The 14,877-nt window shown below is 40.4% G+C and overlaps 1 protein-coding gene and 1 long non-coding RNA gene across 2 annotated transcripts in view; one reads left to right on the top strand and one right to left on the bottom strand.

Annotated features, from left to right (window-relative positions):
* The window catches only part of LOC120435759, a 46,459-nt gene extending 42,996 nt beyond the window's left edge, over nucleotides 1-3,463 (bottom strand). The window contains exon 1 of the long non-coding RNA XR_005609893.1: nucleotides 3,185-3,463. This is a non-coding gene — a long non-coding RNA (uncharacterized LOC120435759). The remainder of the gene's footprint in view (nucleotides 1-3,184) is intronic.
* Nucleotides 3,464-8,017: 4,554 nt separating this feature from the next.
* Nucleotides 8,018-14,599, top strand: LOC116318905. Its single transcript, XM_031738072.2, has 3 exons — nucleotides 8,018-8,198; nucleotides 8,556-8,715; nucleotides 10,500-14,599. The coding sequence occupies exon 3, from the start codon at nucleotides 10,504-10,506 to the stop codon at nucleotides 12,298-12,300; it is 1,797 nt and encodes a 598-aa protein (XP_031593932.1). The 5' UTR covers nucleotides 8,018-8,198; nucleotides 8,556-8,715; nucleotides 10,500-10,503; the 3' UTR covers nucleotides 12,301-14,599.
* The last annotated feature ends 278 nt before the right edge of the window (nucleotides 14,600-14,877 follow it).

Genomic DNA, 14,877 nt, shown 5'->3' with positions numbered 1-14,877 from the left:
TTAAAGTCATTCTTCAGTAATATTCCTAAATCAACTGTTTCCTCTTGCCTATTTAAGACCTAATTGGAAGCATGTGCACTCAACCCAACGGGTTCCTTTTAACCCTTGACACTTCAAGAATGTGTCTGATGTGGTCACTGATTTTCTTTTGCTGCTTTCTCTTTCTTTATTCTTCCCAGATGAAAAGGTGTGACGATGAAACTTTCACATACTTTTTTCCCCCAACGTCTGAGAATCAGACTGTAGATGTGGCGATGCTTTCGGGACCTCGGTGCTATCAGTATGTGTTAAATGTCTTAGAGAGGGATAAGACTGACAACAAACAACTGTCTGGCTCCACATCAGATCCCGTGCTTCTGCACTGTGGCAGGAAGAGCAAATACTCACGAACACGGGATTTATCCAAAATCTGCAGATCTGCTCCAATTCTACATCATTTCATCATCATAATCCAGCCGTGTACGCACTGTCCGTCAGTTTAACACTCCTTGTTTACAATGTTACCTTCCATATTACATCCATTATTATTATTAACACTCTTAGGAAGGTTAATTTATCCAAGAATGGAATAATGGCATGCGTGTGTGCACATGTTAATTATGCCCTCACCCATGCTGGCGTTATGGCTCTAAAAAGAAAACATTCTGGCTTTACTGGAATTATTATTCTGTTCAATTATTTCACATTTCTTGGCAGTTCAACTCACTTTGTTATTTAAATATTGTTCTTCATTTCATACAGAATGATTCCCGCCTGAATTTACTATAGAACAAAGCAGGCTGCTGCTTCAAACCCATTACTAACAGAGACAATGCGGTTAGGACTTCTCTTGTAGACTCTACTCTCTTTTTTCTTCCTTCTTTTTAGAGTCCAGGACATGACGAAGACATCGCCTCTCTGCCTGCTGCAGCAAACGATTTGCTGTTTATCTGCACAGACGGTTCAACTGTGAATTTGCTTTAATCATTCATGTTGCTCCATTTCAGCGAGATCTCCAGGTTGTTATGAGATTTCGTAGCCGGTCGGGTGCACACATAAAACTCCATTTGGATACGAGATCATTTCCAAAAGAAACGGCTATGATGTTTTCCACCACATAGATTGAATGAAGTGATGAGTCATTGAGGCGCCCAAGCTTGTCATTCTCATGCAGAAAACAAAAATACAGATGGAGGGTCCATTACACTTTACCTTTCAGTCCTGAACTGCCTAGCTTAACAAACCTGCTTTCTTATGGAACGCTAGGTGTGCTACCTCTCAGCCTCTGTTTGTCAATGCCTCAAACTCATGTCTACAGCTGCTCTGTGAACAGAGAGCTATGGTACCCGTGCCAATTGTTGTTTGAAGAAAGACTGACATTATTGCTTTTGTTCACTGGAATATATTCCAAAATGTGGCTGACCCAAAATAACCCAGAGAGAGAGAGAGAGAAAACATAGACAGCAGCACAAAGCAGAATCAGCTTAATGGCTATTGCAACAGGAGGAATTATTATAGCTATAAATGGTTGGCTAATGCTTTAAATTGTGAACTAATATTTTAAACAGGCATTAATGGTTGGAAAGTGTAATAAAAGTCAAATAAAGCATTTTTGTTGAACTTCGAGCTGTAGGTCACCAACTTCAATTTTGAATATTGATACACAGTACATGGAGCTAAGGATGGGATCCTATTTGGGCCCATTTAGCCTAAATATTTGCTAAAGAAGGACGGATCCGGTTCTGACAAACCATCCTACTTTGCCAAAATGTCCTACCGTAAGTAGTTTATGCACATTTCTGCTGTCACAGAGTAATTCCAGCACAAATTTAAGTAGGTATGACGGTTTGGCACTTAACTTTGCCCATCAGAGTATGCTTGTAGCTCATATTCATAAAGCCAGGACGGTTTGGCACTTCATTTTACCCGTTAAAGCAGGGGTCCCCAATCCCAGTCCACGAGTGCTGGTGTCCCTGCAGGTTTTAGATCTCACCCTGGGTCAACACACCTGAATCACATGATTAGTTCATTACCAGGCCTCTGGAGAACTTCATGACATGTTGGGCGTTTATCAATATGCGTACTTGTGCGTACTTGCGTTCTCGTGTACTCGTGATACGTCATCAGTCGGAGACCAAGTACTGTTCCAATTCGAAGTACGCATCAAACCGAGAACGCGAAAAAGTCCCGGATGTGTTCTCGATCCGCCCGTTTTATCGAGCATGCATCGGTGTGGACTTGGGACAGCTATATATCCCAGAATGCATTTCGTCCAAAACTCAACAGCGGACTCCCGGCACATCGTTTTCAACCCCCCCACCGCTCGCGGACTTCTCACTACTCAGGTTAAAGAAACTCAGCAGCTGTCTATAGTATTGAGTGTCCACTAAAATAAAAATAAAAGCGTTCTAACATCTCACCTGCTTGTTTTTATTAAGGTATGTACACGTATGTACATGTACACTATTTTTATTAATAGAGGTTTCACTACTGAGGTTAAAAATGTTATATAAGTCACTTAGATCACTTCTAAATGTTAATGTTTGGTTTATTTCAGTGTTTTATTTGTTCCTGAGTAAACTGGTTTGGCTGTGATTAAAGTTAAGCTTCATAACATGTTACTCACAGTTAAATTAGGAGGGGACGCAGTAAAACTCCGGACCTGTGACATCATCACGCACGCAGGTGTTCCAATTGTACATATCGCGAGTCCGTGTCATGCGTTCTCGGCGGGTACGTGCTCCCGTGCGTTCTCGGCGAGTACGCATCACCGAGAACGCGAGTACGCATCGCTCATTTGGGCATTGATAAACGGCCGTTGAGAAGGTAATTCATCCATTTAAATCAGCTGTGATGGATCAAGGACACATCTAAAACCTGCAGGGACACCGGCCCTCGTGGACTGGGATTGGGGACCCCTGCGTTAAAGTATGCTTGTAGGTCACATTCACAAAGGTAGCATGGTTTGGCACTTAATTTTACCCGTCAGAGTATGTTTCTAGCTCTTATTAACAAAGGTAGGATGATTTGCCACTTAATTTTAGCTGTTAAAGTATGCTTGTAGGTCACATTCACAAAGGTAGGACGGTTCGCCACTTAATTTCGAGTTGTGCGCATGCGTAGAAACAACGGGTAGGATGGTTTGTCAGGTAGGATGGATTCCCAGAACACCCCTGGCTAAATGCTAAACTTGATTATGACTCACCTTTGTAGCCGCCTGTGTCAGTGCAACTTTCCCAGCAGTCACTCTTCAATTGCTGATGGTACTTCACTCAAAGATGCACATTTTCTTCTGTCGGACCAGGGCATAGGTCTCTAAAAGTCATGACGATATAGACAGATCAAAGACATGGCAAAGGCACTGCAATCTACAGCCTCAAACATGGTGAAGTCTTGCTCTGAGACAAATAAAAACATTATGTGCTTCACCAAATTGGCATCTACTTCAGGAGAAGTGCATTGAGTTATTATGTGTTAAAGTCATTTTCAGGTCCCTGAATTTCTGCCAGTGGGTATCAAGCTGAGGTCACTATTGAGACTGAAAAGACCGGCAAACATCCTGTAGAGGTGCTTGGCCACAGTGGCCTCTGCTGACGGGTAAAGGTACTGCGAGCAGAGGTAGGTTGAGAGTTTTAAGCGTGAAGCAGCGCAGCCTTGGCATTTATTTGAAAATGGGTTGATGATCACTAATTGGTTTAATCCTTTATTAAACTATGCGCTCATGATTACCTTAAGATAATGAATCACGCTCAGCCAACTGTTGTGGCAGAATATAATTGACATGGATGGATCCCAACTGCTTACTGGGAGAAGCTGTGGGATGCATCTGTCCTGCCTTTGCACAGCTGCTGGAGAGTGATGACAGCAGTGTTTGGCTTTTTTAATTGAAGCGGAATGCAGTGGCGTTTGCACGACTGAATCAGAAGACAGTTGTGAATGCGCCTCATCAAATTATATCTAAACTGTTGTCAAATATGGGAATCAAGCATATATTCTCACAGGATCTTATCACGGTGGAAAATATGAAATGCTAATATCTGGCATGACACAAGAAAAGCAGCAAGAGTACATCCAGATGTTCCAACAATCTATTTAGCAGTGTGTTTGAAGCCAAACTTTATGACAACATGGAAATACTTTTATGAGAATAAATGTCAACCACAGACAGAGGGAACAAATGAAATTGCCGTTAAAAGCAAAACTCCCACGGCAACAAATGCTATTGTCTGAAAACACGGCATACACATACAGTAAAAGATGCTTTCCCATAAAGTGCTCTGAAAGACCTCACTAAAGCTATTTTCAGCCTGTTTAGTAGTAGCCAAGCACTGATATAAATCAAGTAATTGCTAACAGAGTCCCACGATGTTATTTTAGCTTCGAGCTCAAAGAACGCAAAGATTGGCCATTAAAGAGAAATGAAATGATACGATTTAATTGGCTTTTCGCTGACCTAATGCTTTCTTAAGTCAAGAGCGTGTGGCGCTGTTTCATGTTTAAAGAAGTGCATTTTACAGCAGTAATTGAAAGGCTTTTATGTCACAAAATGTTTTGAGTCCAAAGCTCGCACTGATGGATTAAGCCAGACTCTGAGCATTACAAAGAGGGGGGCATTTCACAGAGAACACATGAAAGCATTTTTCGGATCTTCGGCGATAACTTTAATCTCGGAGCCAAATTTCCCACAACAACCTACAGATAAATGGAGCTTATGTGTCATCGTTGCAGTTTTGGCAGATTTGATTGTATTCCAACAAAAAAGAAAACAGGCTACTTGTGTGTGAGAGCGACACTTAAATCAAAATGGCAACAAGAACCAGCTTTCAGTGTGCCGTCTTTCCATCATCTTTAGCGTTTAATGTGAGTGGAAATCAAGATTTTGCTCAAGGAAAACATAATGTGGAACCAAAGAAACAAAAAGGGAGAAAAGAAACATTTATTATAGTTCAACATTTGCTTTGAATTAAATCCTGTTACTGTGAGATCTCTTTCTGCGCCTCTTTTCTTTCCCAAGTGGATTTTTTTTCCTATATCAAGAAATTTAGATACAAGTAGAGTAAATGATAATTCCTATGAGACCAGAGGATGTTTGGGAAAAGCCAAATCCACCAGCTAACCAGGAAACCAACATCACGCTCCATCACTGCCATGCCATGACATCATCCTGCTTCCTCTCTGCTGGTGTCCCTGTGGTCTGGACTCCTAAATCTCTGGCTTAAACACTGAAGTTCTCAAACGGGCTTGGCGAATTAATCCAACGATGAGAGACAAGAAAATAATAGTGCTCAGCTTTAGTGAGGTCCTCTTGCCTTTTCTGTCTCTCTGCTGTGTGTCAGCATGAATATTCCTCCTCTGAAGAGTGCTGCGATACAACCTGACATTACCAACTTGGAGTGCCCCCAAATTAGATAGAGTTAGTTTGCTTTGGCAGCACTCGCCGCTCCACAAAAACCTGGATACTGCATAAACTCCAGAAATGTCTCTAATGACAGACATATGGTACAGAAATGTACCCCTGAGCTAGAGGTAATCACTGTCATTTAATGTTACAGCAAATGAGTCGACCATTAACACCCAGACCAGTACAGGCCTACACCAGCAGTAAAAGATCAGTTTGGTTAATTTGATTATGGTGCTTAAAATTGTCTAAAATATACCCAGTTTTATTGCTGTCATCCATGACAAACAGTTAAATTAGTGCAACTCACGACATACTTCATACTTATACCTCTAACATACAGTTGGGGCCGTAATTTGTTGGACAAAAATACAGATTTCTTTTTACCTTTTTGCCTCTGTACACAACCACAGTGGATTTTAAAATAAACAGTCAATATGTGATTGAAGTGCAGACTTTAGGCTTTAATTCAGGGGGTTTAACAAAGAAGGACAGATTAGATTTTGCCTGATAACATCTAAAAAGCATGCAGCTTCTCTACAGCTGAAACCAAGATTTGCTGGTACCAGAACGACTGAAGGAGAAAGTATGAAGTAGGAAAGGTACGGCTCATTATCCAAAGGATGTCAAACATGGCTGAGACAGCGTGATGTTATGGGCATGTACGGCTGCCAGTGGAACCAGGTCCGTAGTGTTTTTTGATGATGTGATGGCTGATAGAAGCAGCAGGGTGAAATCTGCATGTGAAGCACTGATTCACAGTGCAAATGGATAATAACCCAAAGCATACTGCAAAAACAACCCAACAGTTTCTCAAGACACAACATTAAAAGAAAGGTACTCTTCAATGGCCAAATCAGTCACCTGATCTAAACCCAACAGAGCATGCTTTTCAATGAGCGAAGAAAAGACAATGCAGAGAGGGCCACAAACAAGCAGCAACTGAAGGTGGCTGCAGTAAAGGTCTGGCAGGGCACCAGACAGCCATTAACTGCCAAGGACTTTCAGCCAAGCAATCCTTATATTTAAAAATATGATTGTGAAATTCATTTTTAGCCTCTGAAATTTGGGGGCTGTGCAAAAATGAGTGCAATTTCTAAGCATTTACTGAAATCCTTTTTTAAAAAATCGATTGTTAGAGACAGGAAAGGCACAAACATGAAACTGACTTTCTACTAAGACTGATCAATTGATCGATTTAAATATTTGGCAGTGTAGATCATGTACTGAGTGAATGGGTGTGGGTCTAAAGGCATTGTTGGTAAAGATGTGATTTGAGATACTGGACTTTATTGGTAGACTCTTTTTTATGTTTTTGACCTTTAATAGAGCTAATATTTCATGGGTTAATTGAGAAAAGAGTTTCAGATTAACCAAGTATGAAAACAACCATTCAGTTACAGTGCTAGTGGATCTATTACTGCTTGTCATCAATATAAACACTGATAGTTGTAGAACAGCATTCAATTGACCAGCTACTGCAAGAGGAATTGGTCTTATCAATAAAACTAGTTACAGTATGAAGTAGCTAGCTAAAAACAAGCACGATTTAGACCAGGGGTGTCAAACATAAGGCCTCTGGGCCAGAATCGGCCTGGCGAAGATTCCAATCCAGGCCATTGGATGGTTTTGGAAAATGTGAAAGAAGAGATAAATTTGGGACATTAACTGTATTTTCACAAGTTTTACAGCTTTTCCTACTGATAAAATCCCCCATGGCACTTCACAATACACAAAAGTATTTATATAATTCTTATATAATAAAATGATAGAAAGATAGATTTCTTTAATTTTACACATTTTCTTTTTACAGTTTAACCCCAAAAAGTCATGCTGACATATATCTTTCATTTACTGCACATCTTTTCTTTATCATATAGAAATCCTGTGACAGACTGTTAAAATTGCTCTTGCTTGTCTTCTGCTAAGATATTATTAATTAAATGTGTAGTTACACTGAAATAATTTGGAGTTTCACTGATTTGGCCCACGTAAGATCAAACTGAGCTTTATGAGCACCACAATGTAAAACGGGTGTTTTATAAAGTAAAATGCATTAGCAAATTGTTGTTGTGCAAAACAAATAAATACCTATGCTCGTTAACTAAATTTTAAAAATATTTGATGATGTCAACCTGTAGCTGCTAATATGAATGTCTCTTTAACCCCATCCATCATCAAAGAAGCAATACAGAAGCAATCCACAGCCACCAGTTCAAACATAACATACGTGCGTTTGGAAGCAATGTGTAAGCATAGCTGTTCATTAATTTTTACATCATGTTTAAAATCAAAAAAGTTTTTTAAATCAAGTTGTAAAAAATTGTCATAGCTGATGTCTAAAAAATATAGTGTTTAATTAGTAAAATAATTACTTTGTCTGAGTAGACACTTTGAAGAAGTTAAACCAGCTACCATGCCAAAGTAAAGAAAACCTGGGCATAATTTATCTTATCAGTTACAGCCGTGCTTTCCAACATGTCATGATGTGGGAAACCTTGTTAAGGATAAAGACATTCAAATGACAAGTCAGCGTTTCCCTTCATATCAGAAACATAATGAGAGTGCCAGGCGTTTCCCAGTTAATCCATTTAAGACCTTTATTATCTTATTAACCTTGAATCAAAAAGGTGTGGCAGAAGCAAAGATAGTAGAGAAAGAGGTTATATTCAATGCACGCAAAGGCCAGAGCTGGTCAAATTTGAATAAAACGGTTAATTATAACGCTTAACCTCGCTGTGAGAGTAAATGTATTTGTAAGGTAACACTGCACGAAAACTACAGGAGCAACTGTGCATTTTTCTCTTCTGCAAACTAGCAGGTCTGTTGATATTTTTATTCATGTTGTTTCATGTTATGCTGAACAATTTTATTGCTATGTTTTGCATTTAACAGTATTGAGTTCAAACAGTTTGTTTCTCGTCAACTTTCCCTGTGACTCAAATCCAACTTTTTGAGCCATTTGAGCTCCCTTACTTGCTGCATTGGGGATTCAGGAAGCAGCTTCACTATCATAACAAAAGCGTTAAGAAACGCCGTTTGTTGACAAGTTATGTTCCATTTCCCGGTCTTTTATCGTCAGTCAGTCTGTAACGTGAACTTCTTTCAGTATGCAGACGGTCTGTTATCTTGTCAAAGTTTACCGTCTGAACAATGTGCTGTTATTTCGTATATTTAGACCACTTTGCTAAGGTCTCTGGCAGGCTACAGAGTTAGCCGAAACGGCTAACTTAAATCCTCCAGTGACTTAAGTTGGAGGAAGATTTTCCATCAAGTCTGGGCATCCGATGAAACTGAAGCACCTTCCAGTAAAAGTGGAGTAGTGTGTGTTCATAGAGGTGGGTAAAATAAGCTACTGTTTCTTTGATTTTCTGGTTTGTTTTTTTAACATCAACTTGTGTTATATTTTGATTTCATTCCAGGGAAGTGAAAGTGCTTACTGTAGAAATAAAAAATGTACTATTGCAAGAACTGGACAGTAAGAGCAAAGATTGTTAACCTGCAGGTTGAGATGTGCAAGAGTCCCAAAACTGAGAAGGAAAAAGTTTTTTCCATGTGTAATATTTTATTTTATTTAGTTACGAATCAGAAGATAGGTTATGCCTTAGTGTTTGAAAAAGCTAAAAATAAATCTAAAACCTTTGGGACTCCATCCTTTGGAATTCTCAAACAGAAAGCAACCACGTAATGACAAGTTTGAACACCAAAGCTATCATTCTACACTTCACTGTACATCACTTTGTTAAGTACACTTTAAGTATCACGTTGGACCCATTTTTTCCTTTAGAACTACTTTAATTTGTTGTGGCACAGATTCAAGGTGCTGGAAATATTCCTCAGATACTTTGATACTTACTTTGATGTGATACCATCGCAGTTGCTTGCAGAAGTGTCGGCTGGAAATCTATGTTGCAAATTTCCTGTTTCACCACATCCCAAAGGTCACTAGATTGAGATCTGGTGACTATGTACAGTGAACTCGTTTTGTCCATGAAACTAGTTTGAGGTAATTTGTTCTTTTTGACTTGGCGCGTTATCTTGCTGGAAGCAGTTATCAGAAGATGAGTACACTGTGATCGTAAAGAGATTGAAATGGCTACAATACTGGGGTAGGCTGTGCTGGTTAAATCATGGTCAGCTGGTACTAAGGGGTGCAAATTGTGCCAAGACAATATCCCCTACACCATCACCAGCAGACTGAACTGTTGAGAGAAGGCAAGCTGGATTCATGCTTTCATGTTGTTTACACAGAATTCTGACTCTACCATCTGAATGTCACGGCAAAAATAATGACTCATCAGACCAGGCAACTTTTTTTTTTTCAGTCTTCTATTGTTCGATGTTGGTGATCTTTTGTGAACTGTACCATCAGTTTCCTGTTTTCAACTGAAAGGAGTGGCGCTCTTTATGGTCTTCTTGTTTGAGGTGCTGTCTGTTCAGATATGCTCTTCTGCATACCGTGGTTGAAAAGAATGTGCACCTGAGTTACTGTTGCCTTCCTATCAGCTCAAAGTAGTTGTCACTTTGAGTCACAATCACAGTAGTCTTTTCACACTCAGAACTGCCACTCATGTCTATGTCACTGAGTTGCTGCCTTGTGTTTTGCTCATTAGATATCTCTGGTAACAAGCAGTTGAAGAGGTGTACCTAATGAAGTGGCCAATGAAAGTATTTTCAGCCTAATAGTCCAACAGAAAATACTTAGACTCACTGACGTTTGACTTTGACCTTTGGCTTTTATGACTTGCAAATATATTGTAAAATATATGTTTCCATGTTTGCCTTAATTTAATTTATTTCCTAATGGGTCTGTTTAATCATGCATTATAAACAGAGGTAAATGTTTTGCTCAAATTTAACAGAAACACCGTCTGTGTCTAAAATTAAAGCTGTTTAATCATGGAGATTATTATATTCTGTGAGGAGGGTGCTTAATTTATCTTCATGTCCGTGGAGTCTGGTCCTATCAATCTGCGCTGTATTATATTAAAAGGTTTTTCTTATCCACACTGAGGTATGTGCTTAAGGAGGAAATTATTTCAGGGCACAGTCATTGTGATTAGGCGTGCCTGTACAGCAGCAAGATTTGTGATTAATGATTTTCTTTATTGTGCTAATACAGAACGATGCCACGCTTGCAGTCCGGTGTGTGGAAGCATTTTACCCCAGCCATCAAAGATGGAAGAGAGACCTTCATGTGCAACTACTGCTCAAAGACATACACAAAGAACGCGACTAAGATGCAGATGCATTTAGACAAATGCAAGGAGTACTCTGTGGTTTCGCAGCAGTCGCCGGGCCCAGATGGGAGCTCCTCTGCCTCCATCCCTGTTCCCTCCTTATCATTCTTGCCATCTGCCACTCCTGGGGGACAGTTCCTCATTGATTCTGTGGACCAGCGCAGCCAGGCGTATGCCGACGAGTGCCTGGCGAGAGCTGTGTACGCCACATCTTCACCCCTCACTCTCACAGACAATATTTACTGGAAACGATTTTTCAGTGTGCTTCGGCCGGCTTATTGTCCGCCCCCTAAAGAGGCTCTTTCCTCACATCTGTTGGACTGTGAGTTTGACAGAGTACAAAGCCAGGTTCATGAGAGCATAGGGAAAGCAGACTGCGTCGCCATCATCAGCAGTGGCTGGTCTAACGTGAAAGAAACTGGGACTATTATCTATGCTGTTGCTACTCCCGTACCGCTGTTTTACAAATGCACGATGACAAAGGAGCAGACACACACAAGCGAATTTATTGCTGAGGAACTTAAAGGCGTCATAAATGAAGTCGGCTCACAAAAGGTTTTCGCTGTCGTCACCGACGATGTCCCGGAAATGATGGCAGCGTGGGCTCAAGTGGAGGAAGCTTTCCCGCACATCTCAGCTATTGGCTGCACAGCGTCCGGTGTCGAGCGTCTCTTTGACGACATAGTGGCGCAGCCGTCTATGAAGTCACTGTGCAGGAGAGCTGAGCAGGTGGTGAGGTGTGTTCAAGAACAGCAAATGTTAAGTGAGACTTTTAGGTGCTGGCAGACTACAAAAATAAGAAACCACACTTTTAAAGGGACAGCACTGGAACTGCCCTCTGGCACAAACTGGACTGGTGTGGTTAACATGTTCAGCAGCCTCCTCGAGGGTCAGAACTCTCTACGAGAGATGGCAGTCTCTACCACACTGGATATTGAAGTGACTGTCAGGGCTACCTTGCAGGATGCCGCGTTTTGGAAAGGGCTGAGCAGCAGTCGGAACTTACTGTACTTGATTGGGAATTATATTGATTTCTTGAAAAGAGAAGATGCCGCACTCTCTGGTGTTGTCGACATGTTCAGTCAGCTAAGATACGTCATCGGGACTTCTCTGTCAGCATCTGTGCTGCACAGCGCCGAGCAGAAAGCGGTCATGGCATCATTAGACAGGTGTCAGGAGTTCTGCGTGAAACCTATCCACGCAGCAGCGTACATGCTCGATCCAAAGCACGTCGGACAGCAGACGCTCACCGGGGAGCAGATAAACAGCGCTTACTACGTGATATCCAACCTGTCGCACCATTTGAATCTCGACGAGGGTAAAGTGCTCGGCAGCTTTGCCAGGTTCTCGGCCAAGCAGGGACTGTGGAAGGGGGCCGGAATATGGAGCTCGTGTCAGCACGTGTCCGCATCCACGTGGTGGAAAGGCCTGTGCTCTTCTGAGCCGCTGTCTGCCGTAGCCTTCGCTATACTCCAGATCCCACCGACAACAGGTGCGTGCGAGCGCCTGTGGCAGCACCTCCGTAGTACGAAGGTGAAAGGCTTTGTCTCACCGGAGAGGGTGCAGAAACTTGTCGCAGTGCAGGCAAATCTCAATCTTTTAGAGCCAAGTGACTTCGACTATGCTCCACTGGAGAGTGACGAAGAGAAAAAGGCTTCATTTCAATCAGAGTCTCACCAGTAAGAAAAATGCCTTACAGTGTAATAGAATACAACTATTAGACTAGATGTATTCCTTTCAGTGTACAGGATTTGAACTACTCTATAAAAGTAAGTAAACTGCACCGTGCTCATGTTTCTTTATTCAATCCAAGGCTTTTAGAGAAAACACCTTCATAAGGAGACACTGAATCAGATGCCTTCATGTGTTTTAGTGAATTCAAGTTTTTTTGTATTACATAATCACGTAGTATGTATCAACTTTTTAATCACAACGTAAAATATTAACACAACAACAAGGTCATATATTTCTTACAGCAACTAAACCATGTAAATAAAACCACTGTATTTATTGAAGATAACACTTTTGTCTCTTTTGCGTTTATGCCTGCATGTCAAACACCTTCACCTTCACACACATTAAAAAGTGTTTCTGCACAAATGTTCTTCAGAAATACACCACAATAATTTTAACAAGTTAGATCTAATCTTTATAGTGAAGTTGCCAGGTTACCAGCAATTATTTTATCATCATTTTTTTTTCCAATGGGATGAGCGTAGAAGTAATAAGCTGTAGAGATGATGGTAGTTACGTTTTCTTACTTTGAGGTTTCCACTCTTTCCCCCAAGCCAAGTGGCTGTTGGTCTTACATTTAATAGAGTGCTAGTTTCCTTCAAATAAAAGCAAATTCGTGAGTTTAAAAGGTTTAGCACCTTTCACTGAACATTATACAATGAAATAAAATTAAGTTTTGCATCGGTTTTTAAATTAAACGCATCATAAAATAAGCTCTGATGTATCTATGCAATGAGGCACTCACTGTTTCCTCACTCCATTACTCCCACACTCTACACGGGTCTTTCCCTCATCTCTGTCACCACCTCCGCTGTCTTGTGCCAGCGGTTTTGCACCGGGAGGGCCTTGGGACTCCGAGGGCTGATCTGGGCCTTACCACTAGCGTTATTAATCTTTATAGAAATGAGCCGGCTCGTCTCTAGAGGTGTCTCTGCTTCAGTGACAGCAGATCTGAGGCAATGCTCTCCACTGGAACACTCAGTAATTCTCCCGCTGCCTCTTCCTTGAACTTCATACATTTCTTCTTGCTGCCTGTTGTCTGTTCTTCACCGTGGATCTTGTAGGCTGTAATAATTAGAGAGACTGTTTATATCAGGTTACAGAAGAACAGGGCCGTGTTCAAGATGTGTGCTGTTTATGCCAGATGGTGCGTTGGTTGGTTTTTAAAGTTGCCCTTTTAGTGATTTAGTCATATCAAGCTGAGTGCATGCAATTACTAATATGGTAATTTTTCTTTTTGGTCATGGTTTTATCTGTGTTTCATCATTTGTTACAGGCCAACATGATCAGTGTCAAAGGCTTTTTGTGTTGTTGGCTCATGAAGCGCTTCTGTTACATTCTAACTTTCTGCCTGGAGGTAAAATGAAATTCAAATATGACACATAATTCAAAACAGTAAAATGTTGTAACTCTGTACACAGAATATTTTCAATTGTCTTACTAAATTACTGTACAAAAGACTTTAGCCATCCCGATTTTTTTTTATATTTTCCAATCAAAATAGATCAAGCTTTCTTGTAATTTTTTTTTTAAATTATTAAATATTGTTCAGGAGTCGTTCTCCAGGGATCTTGAAGGACATTCAAAGCTTTTCTGTAAATGTCTGCGTTTTGTTCTGTTCTCTGTCAAGATGATACCACACTGCTTCAATACTGTTGATTTCTGAGCTCTGAGGAGGCCCATGAATGCCAAATACTGTTCTATTGTGTTTTTCTGTCCAGGTATGCTCTTAGTCCATTGGCAGTGTATTTGGGATCATTGTAATGCTGAACAAAGAAGCTGTTCTCAATCAGATGATTTCCAGATGGATCAAAATTTCACTCTGCTTTTCTGCGTTCATAATTCCATCAATTTTAAACAAAATCTCCAACACAACTGCCTGAAATTCAGCCACAAACCATGACAGAGCTTCCACTGTGTTTTACAGATGGCTGCAGACACGCTGCTAATCTTGTCAATACACTGACAACAGTTTTGAACTGTTTGAAATCTGGATTCATCGCTTTATAAGGCCTGTTGCAAGTCTAGTTTTTGAGTAATTTGGCCTACCTCTACATTTCATCTTCCACTTCTCCAGTTTCTCCAAATTATTTTAAAGACATAGCACATCATGACAAGGAGTGTGTCAGGTTTTTGGCTAATGGCTCTTTGGGTATGACCTTGTTGGTATAAAAAATAACATTTGGTGCCTTCAAACTGAGTTACCTTTGACATTTTTCATCTTTTTAAATAAAGAAACTGAAACAAATTGTGTTTTTGAGGCAGAGTCCAAGTTAAAAATGACGTAAACATCCGATTTAAATTCACTCTTGTGCGCAAAAAGGCAGCTAATGCCCAAGAATATCTAGCTCTTTGTAAGCAAAATATAAAGAAATAAGGGTTAGCCCTGACTCCTTGTTCCATATTATATTTTGAAATAAAAATAAAAATAGGGATAAGAGAGATGATTAATCTGATGAAAGAAACATGAATAAAACGAATGTATAATGGGATCCAAATGCCCACTTAATTACCTTTAATAGCCAC

The sequence above is a fragment of the Oreochromis aureus genome, linkage group 22, assembly GCF_013358895.1.
Source record: "Oreochromis aureus strain Israel breed Guangdong linkage group 22, ZZ_aureus, whole genome shotgun sequence".
Taxonomy (NCBI): Eukaryota; Metazoa; Chordata; class Actinopteri; order Cichliformes; family Cichlidae; genus Oreochromis; species Oreochromis aureus.
This window is presented reverse-complemented; position numbering and strand designations above follow the sequence as displayed.

Bases quoted from the DNA above. Each gene is read 5' to 3' on its own strand.
- LOC116318905 (XM_031738072.2), top strand. From the start codon at position 10,504: ATGCCACGCTTGCAGTCCGGTGTGTGGAAGCATTTTACCCCAGCCATC.